This window comes from Pristis pectinata, chromosome 6, assembly GCF_009764475.1.
Source record: "Pristis pectinata isolate sPriPec2 chromosome 6, sPriPec2.1.pri, whole genome shotgun sequence".
Classification (NCBI taxonomy): domain Eukaryota; kingdom Metazoa; phylum Chordata; class Chondrichthyes; order Rhinopristiformes; family Pristidae; genus Pristis; species Pristis pectinata.
The window spans coordinates 77,113,709-77,127,805 of record NC_067410.1 but is presented as its reverse complement, the minus strand read 5'-3'; the positions used below and the strand labels follow the sequence as shown (position 1 = coordinate 77,127,805).

Genomic DNA, 14,097 nt, shown 5'->3' with positions numbered 1-14,097 from the left:
AAACACCTGCTCTAAAATAGACCAAAGAAATAGTGACTTTGATGGGAGGGTACAGTGAGATGCTCCATGCCTAACTGAGTAAGAGGGGCAGATTGGAGTGACCAAGAAAGAATCACAGCAGGAATGTGGGCCTCACCCTTAGATTTTGAAAGGTGCCCTTTGAGTATGAAAGATTATTCAGAATGTTAGACGGTTTGCCAAGGTGCTTTCACATTGCCACCTGGTATAACTTCCAACCATTTCATCCTTATTTGTATGCAAAATCCATACATTGAGTGGCCCAGAAAGTTTCAAAGAATAATTCCTCTTCTTCAATCATTTTTTTCCTAAGAATAAGCCCTTATCAATAAACATGTTTTGAGGTGCATCATTCCAGGGAGTGTTGGAATATATATTGATTCCTATCAAGACATTCCACTTTTACTAATATTGAAATTGGCAGCGAGCTAGTATTGGTATTGGTATGTTAAATTGTATCCAATTAGAAATTGCTGCATATATTGGAGATAGTTTTTTATTATTATAGATCCTCCCCAGGTTACGGCAGGATTCCGTTCCTTTGAACTGTTCATAATCTGAACAGTTTGCAAGTCGGAAGTACGGCCAGAAACCGAGTTCTCATATGGCAGAGGATGCCTGCAGTCCTGCAGCAGCAGGCAAATCCATCCCGCCAGTCTCCCAAATGCTCGTTCGTATATACGGGCTGTTCATAAGTCGGGGGTTTGTAACCTGGGGAGGACCTGTATTCATTTTGGGATGTGGGTACATCATAGATATTTATTGCCTTGAGAAACTGGTATGGAGGGATTTCCTTGAACTGCATCAGTCTGCCTGGTGAAAGTAAATGGTCCATTGTCTAGGAAAGTAGAAATAAAATCATACATGAAGAATTTTTCTTTTGGTCTGCAAATCATATTTTTCTGTCACTTATTCCGCTGCTATAGCTTTTAAATGAGGCTACAAGTGATTGCAATAAAATTCAATCGAAAGGAAATAATTGCCTAAATTTATAATGCTTCAGTAGCAAAAAAATAAAAACAGTATTTGTGTTTATACCTCTCCTGCTGCAACATCCCAAAGTGCTTACCAGCTAATGGAATGTTTTGCATTAATAGATTTTAAAGAAAATATATATAACTGAAAAGTACAGTGTTTGAAATGTTATATTGAATGTAACAGAATTAGATATAATTGTGCTCATATGTAACAAATATTTTAATTTCCAGATTGATAAAGTGCAATATATCAACATGATCAAAGATTTGCCTTCAAAGGAGTCACGGATGGCACACTTGCTGTTATTTACTGGGAATGTACAGGATGCGGAAGGAATTTTAATCCAATCAGGCCTTATTTATCAAGCAATCCAAATAAATATTAACCTCTACAACTGGGATAGGTGAGAAAATCAAACATATTAAGTACATATTAACATATGTGCTTACTACAGAGTTACGTTTGCACACTAGAGGTCAGTGTTGTTAAGTGGTGATAATGATACTATCAGTGTTCCAAAATAGTTTTTTTGCTTATTGTCCAAAACGTGTAGGACTGAAGACAGAACAAAATATATCTGAGTGATACTCGTTCAACTTTAGTTTTATTTGTTTGTTGTACTGTCTCAAAGAGCCTGCACTGATAGATCTTCTCAGATAGTGCATTATATCAATCTGACAACCCCCAATCAACAAGCCACAGAATGTCCCCAATATCTGCACTGCCTTAAGTACACCATATTTAGCACCTTTGTAGAGACCCTTGACCTCACTACCATAGAACGCTAATAATGGTTTGATGAGAATGATCAACAGTTTCAGGAGCTAATTAACCACAAAGCCAAGGTGTTCATGTATTGGAAACTCCACCATGCCTCAAGGGAAAAGAGATAGCTGTACAGGCACCTATAGAGAACATAGGAGATCCAACAACATACTGATAACTATGACTTATGAGGATTCTTAAGCATGCATACTTGCCTTCATTGCTCGTGGTATTGAGTATAAAAGCTGGGAAGTAGTGTTGCAGCTGTGTAAAACTTTGGTTAGGCCACATTTGGAGTATTGTTTGCAGTTCTGCTAATTGTGTTACCAGCAGGGTGTGGAGGCTTTGGAGATAGTGCAGAAGAGGTTTACCAGGATGTTGCCTGCAGTAGAGAGTACTAACTATGAGGAGAGATTGGATGGATTTGGATTGTTCTCTCTGGAACATCAAAGGCTGACAGGTGACCTGACTGAAGTTTATAAAATTATGAGAGTCATAGATAGGGTCAGTGTCTTTTTCCCAGGGTGAACATGTCAAATACTAGAGGGCATAAGTTTAAGGTGAGAGGGAGAAGCTGTGAAAATTGTCAAGTAGCTTGAATGCTTATGTATGTCTCTGATATCCAAAAGTCACAAAATATATCTTTATAACGTGAACAAAATGTTCATCCAAAAACACTAGAAAATATTTAAACAAATAAATACATGTAAATTAACTCAACTAAATTTTTTAAAAAGTTAATTACCTTAAACTATTCTCAGCCATTCCCTTTCTTTGAAATAAATAGAGCCACTGAACCTAAGCGTGACCTAACCTGGGAAAAAGCAGGGGAATGGAACTGATGGAATTGATCTGGTATGAGCCGGCATAGAATTAATGAGCCCGGTTGTCTTCTATTGTGTAAAATGCAGAGATTCTGTAATTTGCTGTTCCAAACAAATTGATTCCATAGTACTCAGAAATGGTTCCTTTCAGAGCCCCTTATCAACCATTGGGACCTGTGCTCTCAGGTATCTGGGCCTTTAACACCAGAGTCCTAGTATAAATCTTCCTGTGTTTCTTTTCCTTTAAAGCCCTCTTTAGTAGGTAACTGACCCAAACATATGCTAAAATCTCTTTCTTTGGCTTGGTGTGAATTTTTATTTGAATGCTTCCAATGAAGCATTTTGAGATGTTTTCCTATGTCAAATAGCCTGTACAGATGCAAGTTGTTATGTTTGGCATATTTTGGTTCTTGTTACAAGAAAATTGTACAATAGATATAAAAAGACAAAATGTTGAAAATATTCAGTAGATTGGACAGCATCTGTGGCAAGAGAATCAGAATTATCATTTCAGGTCAGAACTAAGAAGAGTTAGGGATCTGTTTTAAGTTGCAGGGAAGTGGGAAAACAAAAGGAACGTCTGATAGAGTGAAGACCGTGAGAGACTGAATGACTCAGAAGGTGGAGGTACCACTGGCTGAAAGAGAGTTGTTGAAGGTTTGTTAATTGCAGTTAATCTGTCTGGAGATGAACAGAAGACAGAGGAGAGGAAATGCTGGAGTTATGAAATACAACATCCTGTGGTTGCTGGAAATCTGAAATAAAAAAGAATTCTGGAAATACCAGGAGGTCAGGCAGCATTGGTGGAAAGAGGAAAACAGAGTTAACATTACAGGCTGATGGCTTTCCATTCTGAAAGGGCTGTTTATCTGAAATTAAATTCATTCTTGAGTCCTGAGTGCCGTAACATGGCTAGTTGGAAGATGAGAGTCTGTTCATCAAGCTTACGTTGAGCTTCATTCGAACAGTGTAAGAAGACAGAGAGGTCAAAGTATGGATCGGATGGTGAATAAATGTGACAGACAGTCAACTAGAAATTCAGGGTCATCCTTGTTTACTAAACAACATGTTTACAATTTCCATAGATGCTGTCTGACCTGCTGGGTGTTTCTAGTATTCCCTTTTGATTTAAGATTCCCAACAATTGCAAGTGTTTTATATCCCACAGGTCCAGCATAGCTTTCTCCTTCGTTTCTTCTACTTACATTTCATTCAGATAGATCAGCTGTGATTAACCAGCCTTCACCACTGCCACCACCTTTAGTGTTTTTCAATCACTTGGTCTCCACCTTATCACAGACATTCCTTTTGTTCTCTCCAACCTTTTCTCATTTCTGCAACTTAAAACAGATTCACTTTTCCTAGTTCTGATGACAGATCATTAACTTGAAACATCATCTCTGTTTATCTCTCTAACTTGTTGAGTATCTCCAGCATTTTCCATATTTATTTTGAAAATTTCCTTACTATTCATTGTACACAATCATTAAAAGTACATTAAAATTTTAATTTAAAGAAACATTTTAATTTTGTAGTAACATCAATCATCTCAAATAGTTCTTTCATACAGAAGCATTTACGTAACATGCCACTCAGCACAGAAAATGGTTTCTGTAAGTTTAAAATAATGCCTAATTATTGTGAGATCCGATTAATGTAATGCTCACGAGTGTTCTTCACATGAAGACGTTAGTGTTTCCTAATTAGTCTGTTTAAACAATTGCATTACTACGTCTTATTTAACTGACAAAATCTCTGGCTGTGAATCAACACCCACAGCAAGTAATTTTGTAGATGATGTCATAAATTTAAAGTTTAGCTTGTTAAAGAAAGAATTTAGACCAATGATTTTGAGTTCTGTTTTTATTTTAGCTTGCTATCCAAAGAAGGTTAATAGAAAAAATAGTTCACATATTTGAAGTTGTGTGCCATGACTTGAGTTAAAAACATAATCATTTATTTTTATATCATTAAGGAATTTGGAAAATATTTTGTTTTGCCAGGATAGTAAATAAAGACAATGGAAAATCAAATTAGAGGAAGAAATTCTAAGAAGTTCTTGAAGATAATGTCTGATCCTTGGTTTTATTAGTTTAAATGCCACATAATTGTTTAAGTCATTTGAATTTTTAAAAATTCTTTCATTTCTACATGCAGAGCTCTGGAGCTGGCTGTAAAATACAAGACACATGTAGATACAGTGCTAGCTTACAGGAAGAAATTTTTGGAAGATTTCCATAAAGAAGAATCCAACAAGAGATTTCTACAGTATGCAGAAGGAGTAAGTAAATAGAAAAACAAATGTTCAGTCTGTTTACTCAGAACTGGAGCTAATCAATTCAAATTGGAGCATGCAGACACTTTATTAGATCCCGCCTGACAGGATTGCTAGGGTGCAAAGCCGTCATAAGCTGCTCTCAGGTAATGTTATAGAAAGATTTAATATGCACATTTTATTCACACAGTAAATCACTAGTTCATATCAGAGAAATTCTAATTCATCATTTTTAACAGGGTCCTACAAAGATTGGTCACATTAAATCAAGGTGGTGGTGTGGGGGAGAGGAAGATTTCCGTTTAATATGCATTAATGCAGCAAGCTAAACATAGAAGAAATTCCACTGCTTAGCAGTTCTATAATTTGCAGTGTGAATCCAGCATTACAGACTGATCAGACTTTTTGAGTGAAATCATTTGTGGCTTCCTGGAGGAACTCTAGGACATTTTTAAATCTTCCCAATCTTAATTTAAATATTTAGAGTGCAGAAATTCTCCCCTAATGTTTTTAATAAATTTAAGTTATTTAACTATTTACATAATTCTGTAAATTTAAACACTTGCAGTTTATTCTCTGGGTTTAACAATTATCCATTCTGCTAAGTAAGAATGGGGCAATGTAAACCAGTGATTTGCATTGAAAGTAACAGTGGGACTAACTGCACTAATCTTTGCTCTGGAGAAAGTCAGGCAGCAGGTACTAGACTTTGCGCATGCATAATTAAAGCCAGAAATCCAAAATAGGGTTGCACAAGTGTGTGAGTTGAAAACCTTATTCACTGATTACCTAGGACACACAGCAGAAAATGTTAGCGTTTATGAATTGTTATCAGCCTGGTACATCATAATTGCTGATAAATATCCATGTTGGAGCTGAAAGTTTAAATTTATATATTTGTGGTCTCATTCTATCAGTATGTAATTGATAGCAGTTTTGAAAAAAATTGCTATTCTTTTTATCTGTTTTGGATTTCTCTTAATTCCATCTTTCTTTCCCTCAGTTTATTTTTCTTTCTGATCATACAATTACACCTCCTGATTTTTACTTGCCATGTCTCAGCTTGATTATTTGAAGAACACTGCTCAGACATCCCACAGACTCCCTGTAGTGTACAGTGCACTAAATTAGACAACGGATGGTATCAAGCATTCTTTCAAAAGCCCACCAAAACTTAGTGACAGCTATCAGTATAATTAGTGCCAATCAGAGTATAATTAGTGCCAAGCAGAGTTCCCTGCTGCTGTCCCCAAAAATCTAGGCCAATAATCCCTGGTCTTAATGAGCACCTCAAGAGATTCTCTCTAACTGGCAAATAAATACATTTTGATTGATTTAAGCTATGTAACATTTTCTTGCTGGTAATATGGGGGTAGAGGAGAGAAGCATTTTTATTATGCAACTGTTTAGTGTGTTGGCAAGGATGAGCGATAGGATATGAATAATTTCACAAGTGGTCTGAACACCTGCCTGTTTCAGGAAGGATACCATATGTAATATGTAAAGTCAGGTCCTATAATGTCCATTGGGCCTAGATTGCAATTTTGAGGTACAAAAGGGTGAAGTATATGTCTCACATACTCTAGCTGTTTGCATCAATCAGTATTATGTGGTTTAACCAAAGAGACTGCTGAAGGCCACTAAGAAATGATCCTGGATTGATGTGGAAAAGCTCATTGAAAAAGCATATGCTTACTTTTCTTACATTTGCTTCAAGGATTCAATATCTGTTTGTAATTGATATGAAACGTATGAGTGCAACTGTTAAATATTCATATAAAGCATCAAGATGCCCAGGGGATTAAAGACACAGACATTCACAAAAATGGTTCTGTAGAATTTTGTCTGGTTTGCCTGGTTTAGCTTTCCAGGGCTTCCAGTTGTCAACGTTATGCGGAGCTAACTGTACCATCATTGTATCCTCAAACTTCACCAACGTGGGCTTCAATAGCACCCTGTATAGGAAGAGTGCTCTTCTTTGCTTGGAGGATATTGATATTTATTCTTTGTTGTATTCAATGGCATTACTTTGCCATATGCCCCATTATCAACATTCTGGGAGTTACCATTGGCCAGAACCTTAACTGCACCAGCAATGTAACTATTGCTGGTATAACACCAGACTGAGTATTTTACAGTGAGTGACCCAACTCTTGAATCTCCAAGTCTTCTCCATCATCTACAAGTCACAAATGTGAGAATTCTTACCACTTGCCTGAATGCAGTGACATTAATACCTGGGAAGCATCATCTCCACTGCCTTGAACGTTCACTCCCTCTACCTCCAGCACATACTGACAGAGCAAAGGTGAAGTGATGAATGGTGTAATCCTCCTCCTATTTCATATATTCTCCCAAGACAACAACATTAGTAATCCCATCTCTGCCATTCTACTGGTGCTCTTCCTGGTATAGGTCTGCTGTAATGTGTACTGTTTACAAAATGCTTGGCTACAACTTGCAAAGCCTTCTTCCAACAGCACCTGCCAAACTTGCAACTTTTGCCATGTATCACCTACAAGGTCAAGGGCAACAGATGTGTAAGACCACAACCACAGGCCAGTTTGTCTCGAAGGCATGTATCGTTTTGACTTGGACATATGTTTTCATTCTTCTATTGTTGCTTGTTCAAAATCCTAGAACTCCTATCTTAATAGCACTGCGAGTACTTTTATCATATGGATGCAACTTCTAATTGCCTTTTCCAAACCAATTAAGGATTATAATTAAATGTTGACCAGTCAACAATATTCATATCCCATAACTAAATTAAGAAACTCAGACACAAGAGATACTGCATATGCTGGAGTCTGAAGCACACGCACAAAATGCTGGGGGCATTCAGCAGGTCAGGCAGCATCTATGGAGGGAAATAAACAGTCAACATTTCAGGTCAAGACCCTTCATCAGGACTGGAAATGAAGAGGGGCAGAAGCCAGAATAAGAAGGTCGGGGGAGGGAGAGGAGCACAGGCTGGCAGGTGACAGGTGAGTCCAGGTGAGAGGGGGGATGCAGGAGGGTGGGGGAGAGGGAATGAAAGGGAGTGATCTAAGAAGCTGAGAGGTGATAGGTAGAAGATGCAAAGGGCTGAAGAAGATGGAATCCGGTAGGAGAGGGCAGCAGACCATTGGAATAAAGGGAAGGAGGTGGGGAATAGATGGGCAGGTCATGAAGGTGAGGGGAGGGGAAAGTGAAGGGTGAGGGGGTCACAGGAATGAGGGAAAACAAAGGGGGGGAGGGGGGAGGAGTTACTGGAAGTTAGAGAAATCGATGTTGAGGCCATCAGGTTGGAGACTCCCAAGGCGGAATATGAGGTGTTGCTCCTCCAGCCTCCAACCAAATTAAGAAAAATTCTTCATTTCATCACATTTCTTTTATTACCTTCCTTCTGCTGCAGGTCATCTCAGCATCTAGTTGACTGTAATTAATGAAAACAAGCCTCAAGCAAAACATCTTTTCAAGTCATGTTTATATATCAAATTGACACTAGAAGGTAACTTAGAGTAGCTCTTCGCCTATTTGTCCCAGGTTTGTACTGTGCCACCACACTCCTAGTTCATGCTTCCCTTAATATCTAAAAACATGTAAGTCTCTATTTTGAATATACTCAACAACTAGACTTCCACAGCTCATTGGGGTACAGAATTCCAAGTTCAGCTAACCTGTGACTGAATGAATGTCTTCTTCTCTCAGTCTTGTAGGCCAATCCTTTGTGACTCTGTTTGCCCCAGAAAAAGGAACCATCATCCTTGCATCTGCCCTTAAAGCCCCAGAAGAATTTTGTAACATTTAAAGAAGTCTCCTCGCATTTCTTCTAAACTCAAATTTGCTTAATCTCTCTTGGTAGGACAATTCCCCTTTCCCTCCTCACCTCCCACCTCTGGCCCGAGAATCAATCTGGGAAGATGGCTAACTAGCTGCACAAAGTCAATGCCATACCCTTGGGGAGGTTCTTCAGCAGTCCTGGTAATCTGATTACTTGAGTGAACTAACACAGCCTCAATTTCTGCAAAAGGCACTGGAAGAGAAGAAATGGGATCACAAATGGTTTCTTCCTGAGGGAGAACAGACAATTTGTTCTTCTTGGAGCCACTACCACTCTCCCCCATTTGTATTCTCCCCCATAGTATTCTCCCAAGTAGTGCCCCTGACTGTTGGAGAGTCACATATGAAATGACCCTTTGAACAGTGGGACCCAGAGTTATGATGGTAGCTGTCTGACCTTTTATGGCAAAGACTAAGCTTCCATTACAAGTATTATATGTCTTCTATCTGTGGTGCAATGGAATGGCCATCAGATGCTGCATGCTGTTTGGGTTTGAAACGTATCTGCCTGCCACTTCTACATTATGACAGATTGTTTCTAAGCTCCATGCAGTGTGCAGGATTTTTGCTGGACTCCCCCATGCACTCTAATGTTTCACAGACTTGCCAATGCCCCAGACTATCAATGTACATACCCTTCAGCCCTCATATGTAGGCTGTCTCACTGAAGACATCTTTTGAGTCATCTGGAGCAGAACTTGCCTGTTATTGGCATTGATTATATTACTTCTTCTCCTGGAATAGAGAGCAAAGGGTGTCAGTGAATGGTTTGCAATGTGTCTATGATCTGCCTGCTGTGGATATGCAGTTTGATATGGTTGTGGGACTTGGATTACTGGTAAGTATGTGATGCTGATTTCAGGAGATCATTGGCAGGTGGGGCGATGAGTGTATAATGAATGGAGCATCATACAAGACTAGTGGTACAGTTCATGAGAAATGAGATTCCTGACCTCGACCAGAAGCTTGACTCTTCACATTCACTTCATTTGCTACGTCCTCTCAAAGCTGCTTGACAATCTGCCTGGAGGATTGCCTGATTTTCTGTGGACAGAGAGGACGTCCCTTCTTTTTCCAACTGCAACAACCAGGGCCCCAAGATGCACTTTGGAATTGGGCTGCCTGCTTTTGCTCTTGATCAATCATGACTTACAGCAAACTGAAAATACCTGCAGGCTGACTTCCATCACCAGTAAGAGCCTCAGATTACCATCCATTTAAAAGGTGCAATGAACCATTCGTGAAACTGGGCCAGTGGATAGGCATCAAACCTGTGAGAGTGCAGTAAGAGTTAAATGGATTCTGAAATTAAGCTAATGAAGATGCAGCATAAATTTAGTATTCAACCTGCACAAGGTCAAATGGGTGCAAGCTCATTATACATTGCAATCTTTGCATCTATTTTCCAGCCCTTTTCAATTTAGGCCCTTCATTTGCTCATTCTACTATGTTTCTCTTTTCCAAGCTCCTTGATATTATCGATAGCATCACCTGCTTTTAGCTCCTACACAATAATCTAGAATAATTCATCTGTGGGAATTAGATAGTACAAATGAAGATTTAGCAGCAGGTGATTAAAAAATCATTTGAGATTAAGAAATGAATGAAGCCAAGACAGTTTCCCAGCTGAACTCATGGGGCCCAAATCTGATGGCCACTGCTCTGAAAAGCATGTTGGAACAATGTTACATCTACATATAGGCACTGAGATCATTCAGTGCCTATATGTGGATGTAACATTGTTCCAACATGCTTTTCAGCTGTAACAGCTTTGACTCAAAAGATGATCATTCACATTTGCAGTAATGTAGAACATTTTTTGCTTATTGCCAGAATCAGTGATAAAAGTCTTGTGAATTTTTGGAATCTGAGCTAGTTCCAGCCTGCCCCTAACTCCCTTGCTGTTTGGAAACATCTAGAATCATTTGGCACCTCATCCACAGTTCAGATGTAGACTACAGCTCTGTTATTTAAGTTTTTGAGGATGACATCTCTCAAATGTTTACTTAACAAATCATCTTGAACTTAGCTAAAACTGTGGAGAGATGTTATGCAATCTTATAGGCCCAAATTAGGTGATTTTTGACCAGTCTTACTTAATAAAAAAATCAATTGGTACAGAGAAGCCACAAAAATGATAGGTTGGGGAATGTTATTATGGTCTACTGGGCTACACTGCAAACCAGGTCAAGCACTCCATTGTGATACTTCAGAAAAATATTTATACTACATCTAAACCATTATATTTATGACCTGGGAAGCCAACACAAAGTGAAAAAAACGTTCTCCTTACTGAAGCTCTCAATTAGCATGAGCAAAGAATTCACTTCAAAAAGGAATTTCTTTATTCTGGATGGGTGAAAAAAAAGTAACAAACAATAAGATATTTGCCTTAACTTTCATTATTAACAAGAATTATATAAAATAATGAATTTGATTTTGTTCTTTGACTAATGCTGATTTCATACCCTATGCAGGTTGAAGTCAACTGGGAAAAAATACAAGTCAAAATCGAAATGGAGATTGCAAAAGAACGGGAACGTGCAGCTATGGTTACTGCAATGGGTTCAACAGGATCTAGGAGTGAATCCTTAAACCGCTGACACAGGGTTGTGATGGATCTAGCCCATTAAATCTCCTCAAAATTCTTTCATCTTTCCTTTCATTTCAACTCAAGGAAACATTTGAAAGACCTTGAAAATTGAAAAAGACTTTTATCACAAATCAATAAACAAATATTTTTCAATTAAAATTATTAATATTGTTATTCATTGGAAATATATTCAGTGTATTTTTCAGAAAATTGTGTGTTCCCTTATCTGTTAAACTGAATATAGAATTAATTTATTTTCAAGTGAACATAATCAACTTTTGATATATGTTGTAGTTCTGACATTAAACGATAATATAATGTTCACATTACATGTTACTGGAAATAATTAAAATTATGTAATTACATTTGAAGTCTTTTTTATTTAGTGTATCATTGTTTAATACTTTTTTTCATGATGATTTTGGCATTCCTTGTTACTCAGAGTTGGTGCAACCAATATGGATAAGAACATTTCTTTAAAAATTAAACATGTCTGTTGGTTAGTATATATTGAATATGTTTTGAGAGTATCATTAGTCTGGATTTTTCAGTTATAATGACAGAAAAACTATGCAGTCATAACACCTTACAACTGACACAAACTCCTCAGTATGCATTTGCCCATTAAATGCATGAATCCAGAATCCATAAGTTGTTTCTTGCCCAGTCACAGGACATGCTGTTTTGCAGCCTTCTCCAGCACAATGTTCTGAAATTAGTGATTTGTCAGTAACAAAATGCTTATGAACTATTCTCATTATAAACTACCCCAAAAACAGCAAGGCTTTATTGTGCTTTTGATTATTTTTATTGTGCCTAGCAAACTCTATGTCCCAGAAAGCTATGTTTATCTATATGGATGTATTTCCTTCAGATAAATATTTCAGTTAGAATAGGAACTCATCCATGTTGCATAATGTATTTGTGCACTGCCAGAATTGAATTTATCTAAAATCGAATTGATAAACTTGATTGGATCTTCTTGTGTGCATGTGACATTGTCCTCTAAATTCAGTCAAGTTGTGTATCCAACACCCTTTTCATACCCTTCTACATTTCATTTAGATACAGTCAGTTATGATGAGGAGTTGGGTGGATGGGTGAGATGTTATAAAGCTGAAAAAACTGTGGGATGCGAGGAAGTTCAGAATGAGAGGAAGCATTAGATTTGAGTATATTGTAATTTTCAATGATGCTTGCATTGCCACTTGGCATGGATTCCCTTATGGTCACTGGAACAATGGACAGCACCTTAACTAAGATGGTAGGCTGAGGAATGCAGGCTTCTGCACTAACAGTCTGCTCTTGCTGATGGCAAGTATGCCCTCCCTTATCATGCAAGAAGGGGAAGTGAGAGTTGGCGAATGTCTTGCATTGTGTCTGGGTTACATGCCTGCTCTGGTTGAACTATAACATGACGTGTGGAAGCTTTGAGGTGTGAGTGAGAAGCTTGAAGTAGTGCTAAATGTGTAAGGATATGAAATAGCTTAAGAGTCATAATCATAAGTAGCAATTGCTAGAAATCTTTGCTAGATGAGTGACAGATTGTATTTTGCACGAGAGACGCATGGTACAGAGATGGGGTTTGATGAATTAATTACTGACCTTTACTATGTATGTGATGTCATCTGGCACCACAGCTAAATCCCTGCTATATCACTCCTATCAATGACTTCAAGTGCAAACTACTCTCACCGCTACTGCTGCCTGAAAATGGACTTGGAGGACTTCCTGGGCTTCTGCAGCGAGAGGACCTCTCTCTTTTCCACCTATCCTTCAAGATGTTTGAAAAATGTGCTCCCTCATTGCTCGCTTCGAGCTTTTAAAACTCGTAAGATGAGTTACACCACCAGTAATGAAAACCTCCCCTTTAAGAGGTGCAGCCATGGTTTCAATCAGTGCATGACAATTTGAATTGGTGTTAACCACGCATGAAATTGGAACCCATGAGCTAAGGCAATAAACAGTGCAGCTGGCATAGTCTGGACCCTAAAATCTTTATAATTAGGTGGGAACATGAATTTTGTTTGCATCCTGCATCAAGTCAAATGCATAAAGGTTGATTGTATTTCACAAAACCACCAGGAGCCTTCTGGCACTATCAACTTCAGCCCTGACGTATGTACAGTGTGTAATATACACAACTATTCTGAGGTCAGTTTAAGATATTAGATGCTGACAGGATATTTTCCTTCATGGGAGAATTTAGAACTGGGAGCATAGTTTCAGAATAAGGCAATGCCCATTTAAGATATTGAAGAGGAGATATGTTTTCTTTCAACAGGTTGTGAATCTTTGGAATCCTCCACCCCAGAGAGCTGTGGAGGCTGAGTCATTGCATGTATTCGAGCTCAGATAAAATTTTTGTACAATCGGAGACTTTAAGGTTATAAGAAACAGGCACAGAAGTGGAGCTGAAGCCAAGATCACATCAGTCACAATTTTATTGAATGGTGCAGCAGACTTAAAGGGGCATATGGCCAACTTCTACTACTTATGTCAATGAATAGAAGAGTATGTAGAACAAACTGGTCTATGAGTGTACTGGAGCTGAGGTTGTTAAATGCTATCATAAGATCCCACTCTGGGAAAAGTCAGAATTTTATGCAGTTGAGATAAATGCTAGCTCAATACTTCCATTAAGTACTTGAAACCAGGCATCTCTGACTGATATGAGCCATTTCTAACATTTCCAAATGTGTTGCATCTCATATAAATTTGTGTTTTTAAGATATGTCATACAAGTTCAGTGAAATCAGCATGATGAGCGGTTTTGTCTTCAATTGTTTTAATAAGTAGTCCTCAAAGGAATATATGTG

At 38.1% G+C, this 14,097-nt stretch overlaps 1 protein-coding gene across 3 annotated transcripts in view; it reads left to right on the top strand.

Annotated features, from left to right (window-relative positions):
• The window catches only part of ift80 (intraflagellar transport 80 homolog (Chlamydomonas)), a 166,881-nt gene extending 155,278 nt beyond the window's left edge, over positions 1-11,603 (top strand). For all 3 annotated transcript variants that reach the window (XM_052017971.1, XM_052017969.1, XM_052017970.1), the window contains 3 exons: positions 1,227-1,399; positions 4,743-4,866; positions 11,163-11,603. In XM_052017971.1, coding sequence (XP_051873931.1) covers positions 1,227-1,399; positions 4,743-4,866; positions 11,163-11,288 — 423 coding nt within the window. In that variant the 3' untranslated portion in view covers positions 11,289-11,603. The remainder of the gene's footprint in view (positions 1-1,226; positions 1,400-4,742; positions 4,867-11,162) is intronic.
• Positions 11,604-14,097: the final 2,494 nt, after the last annotated feature.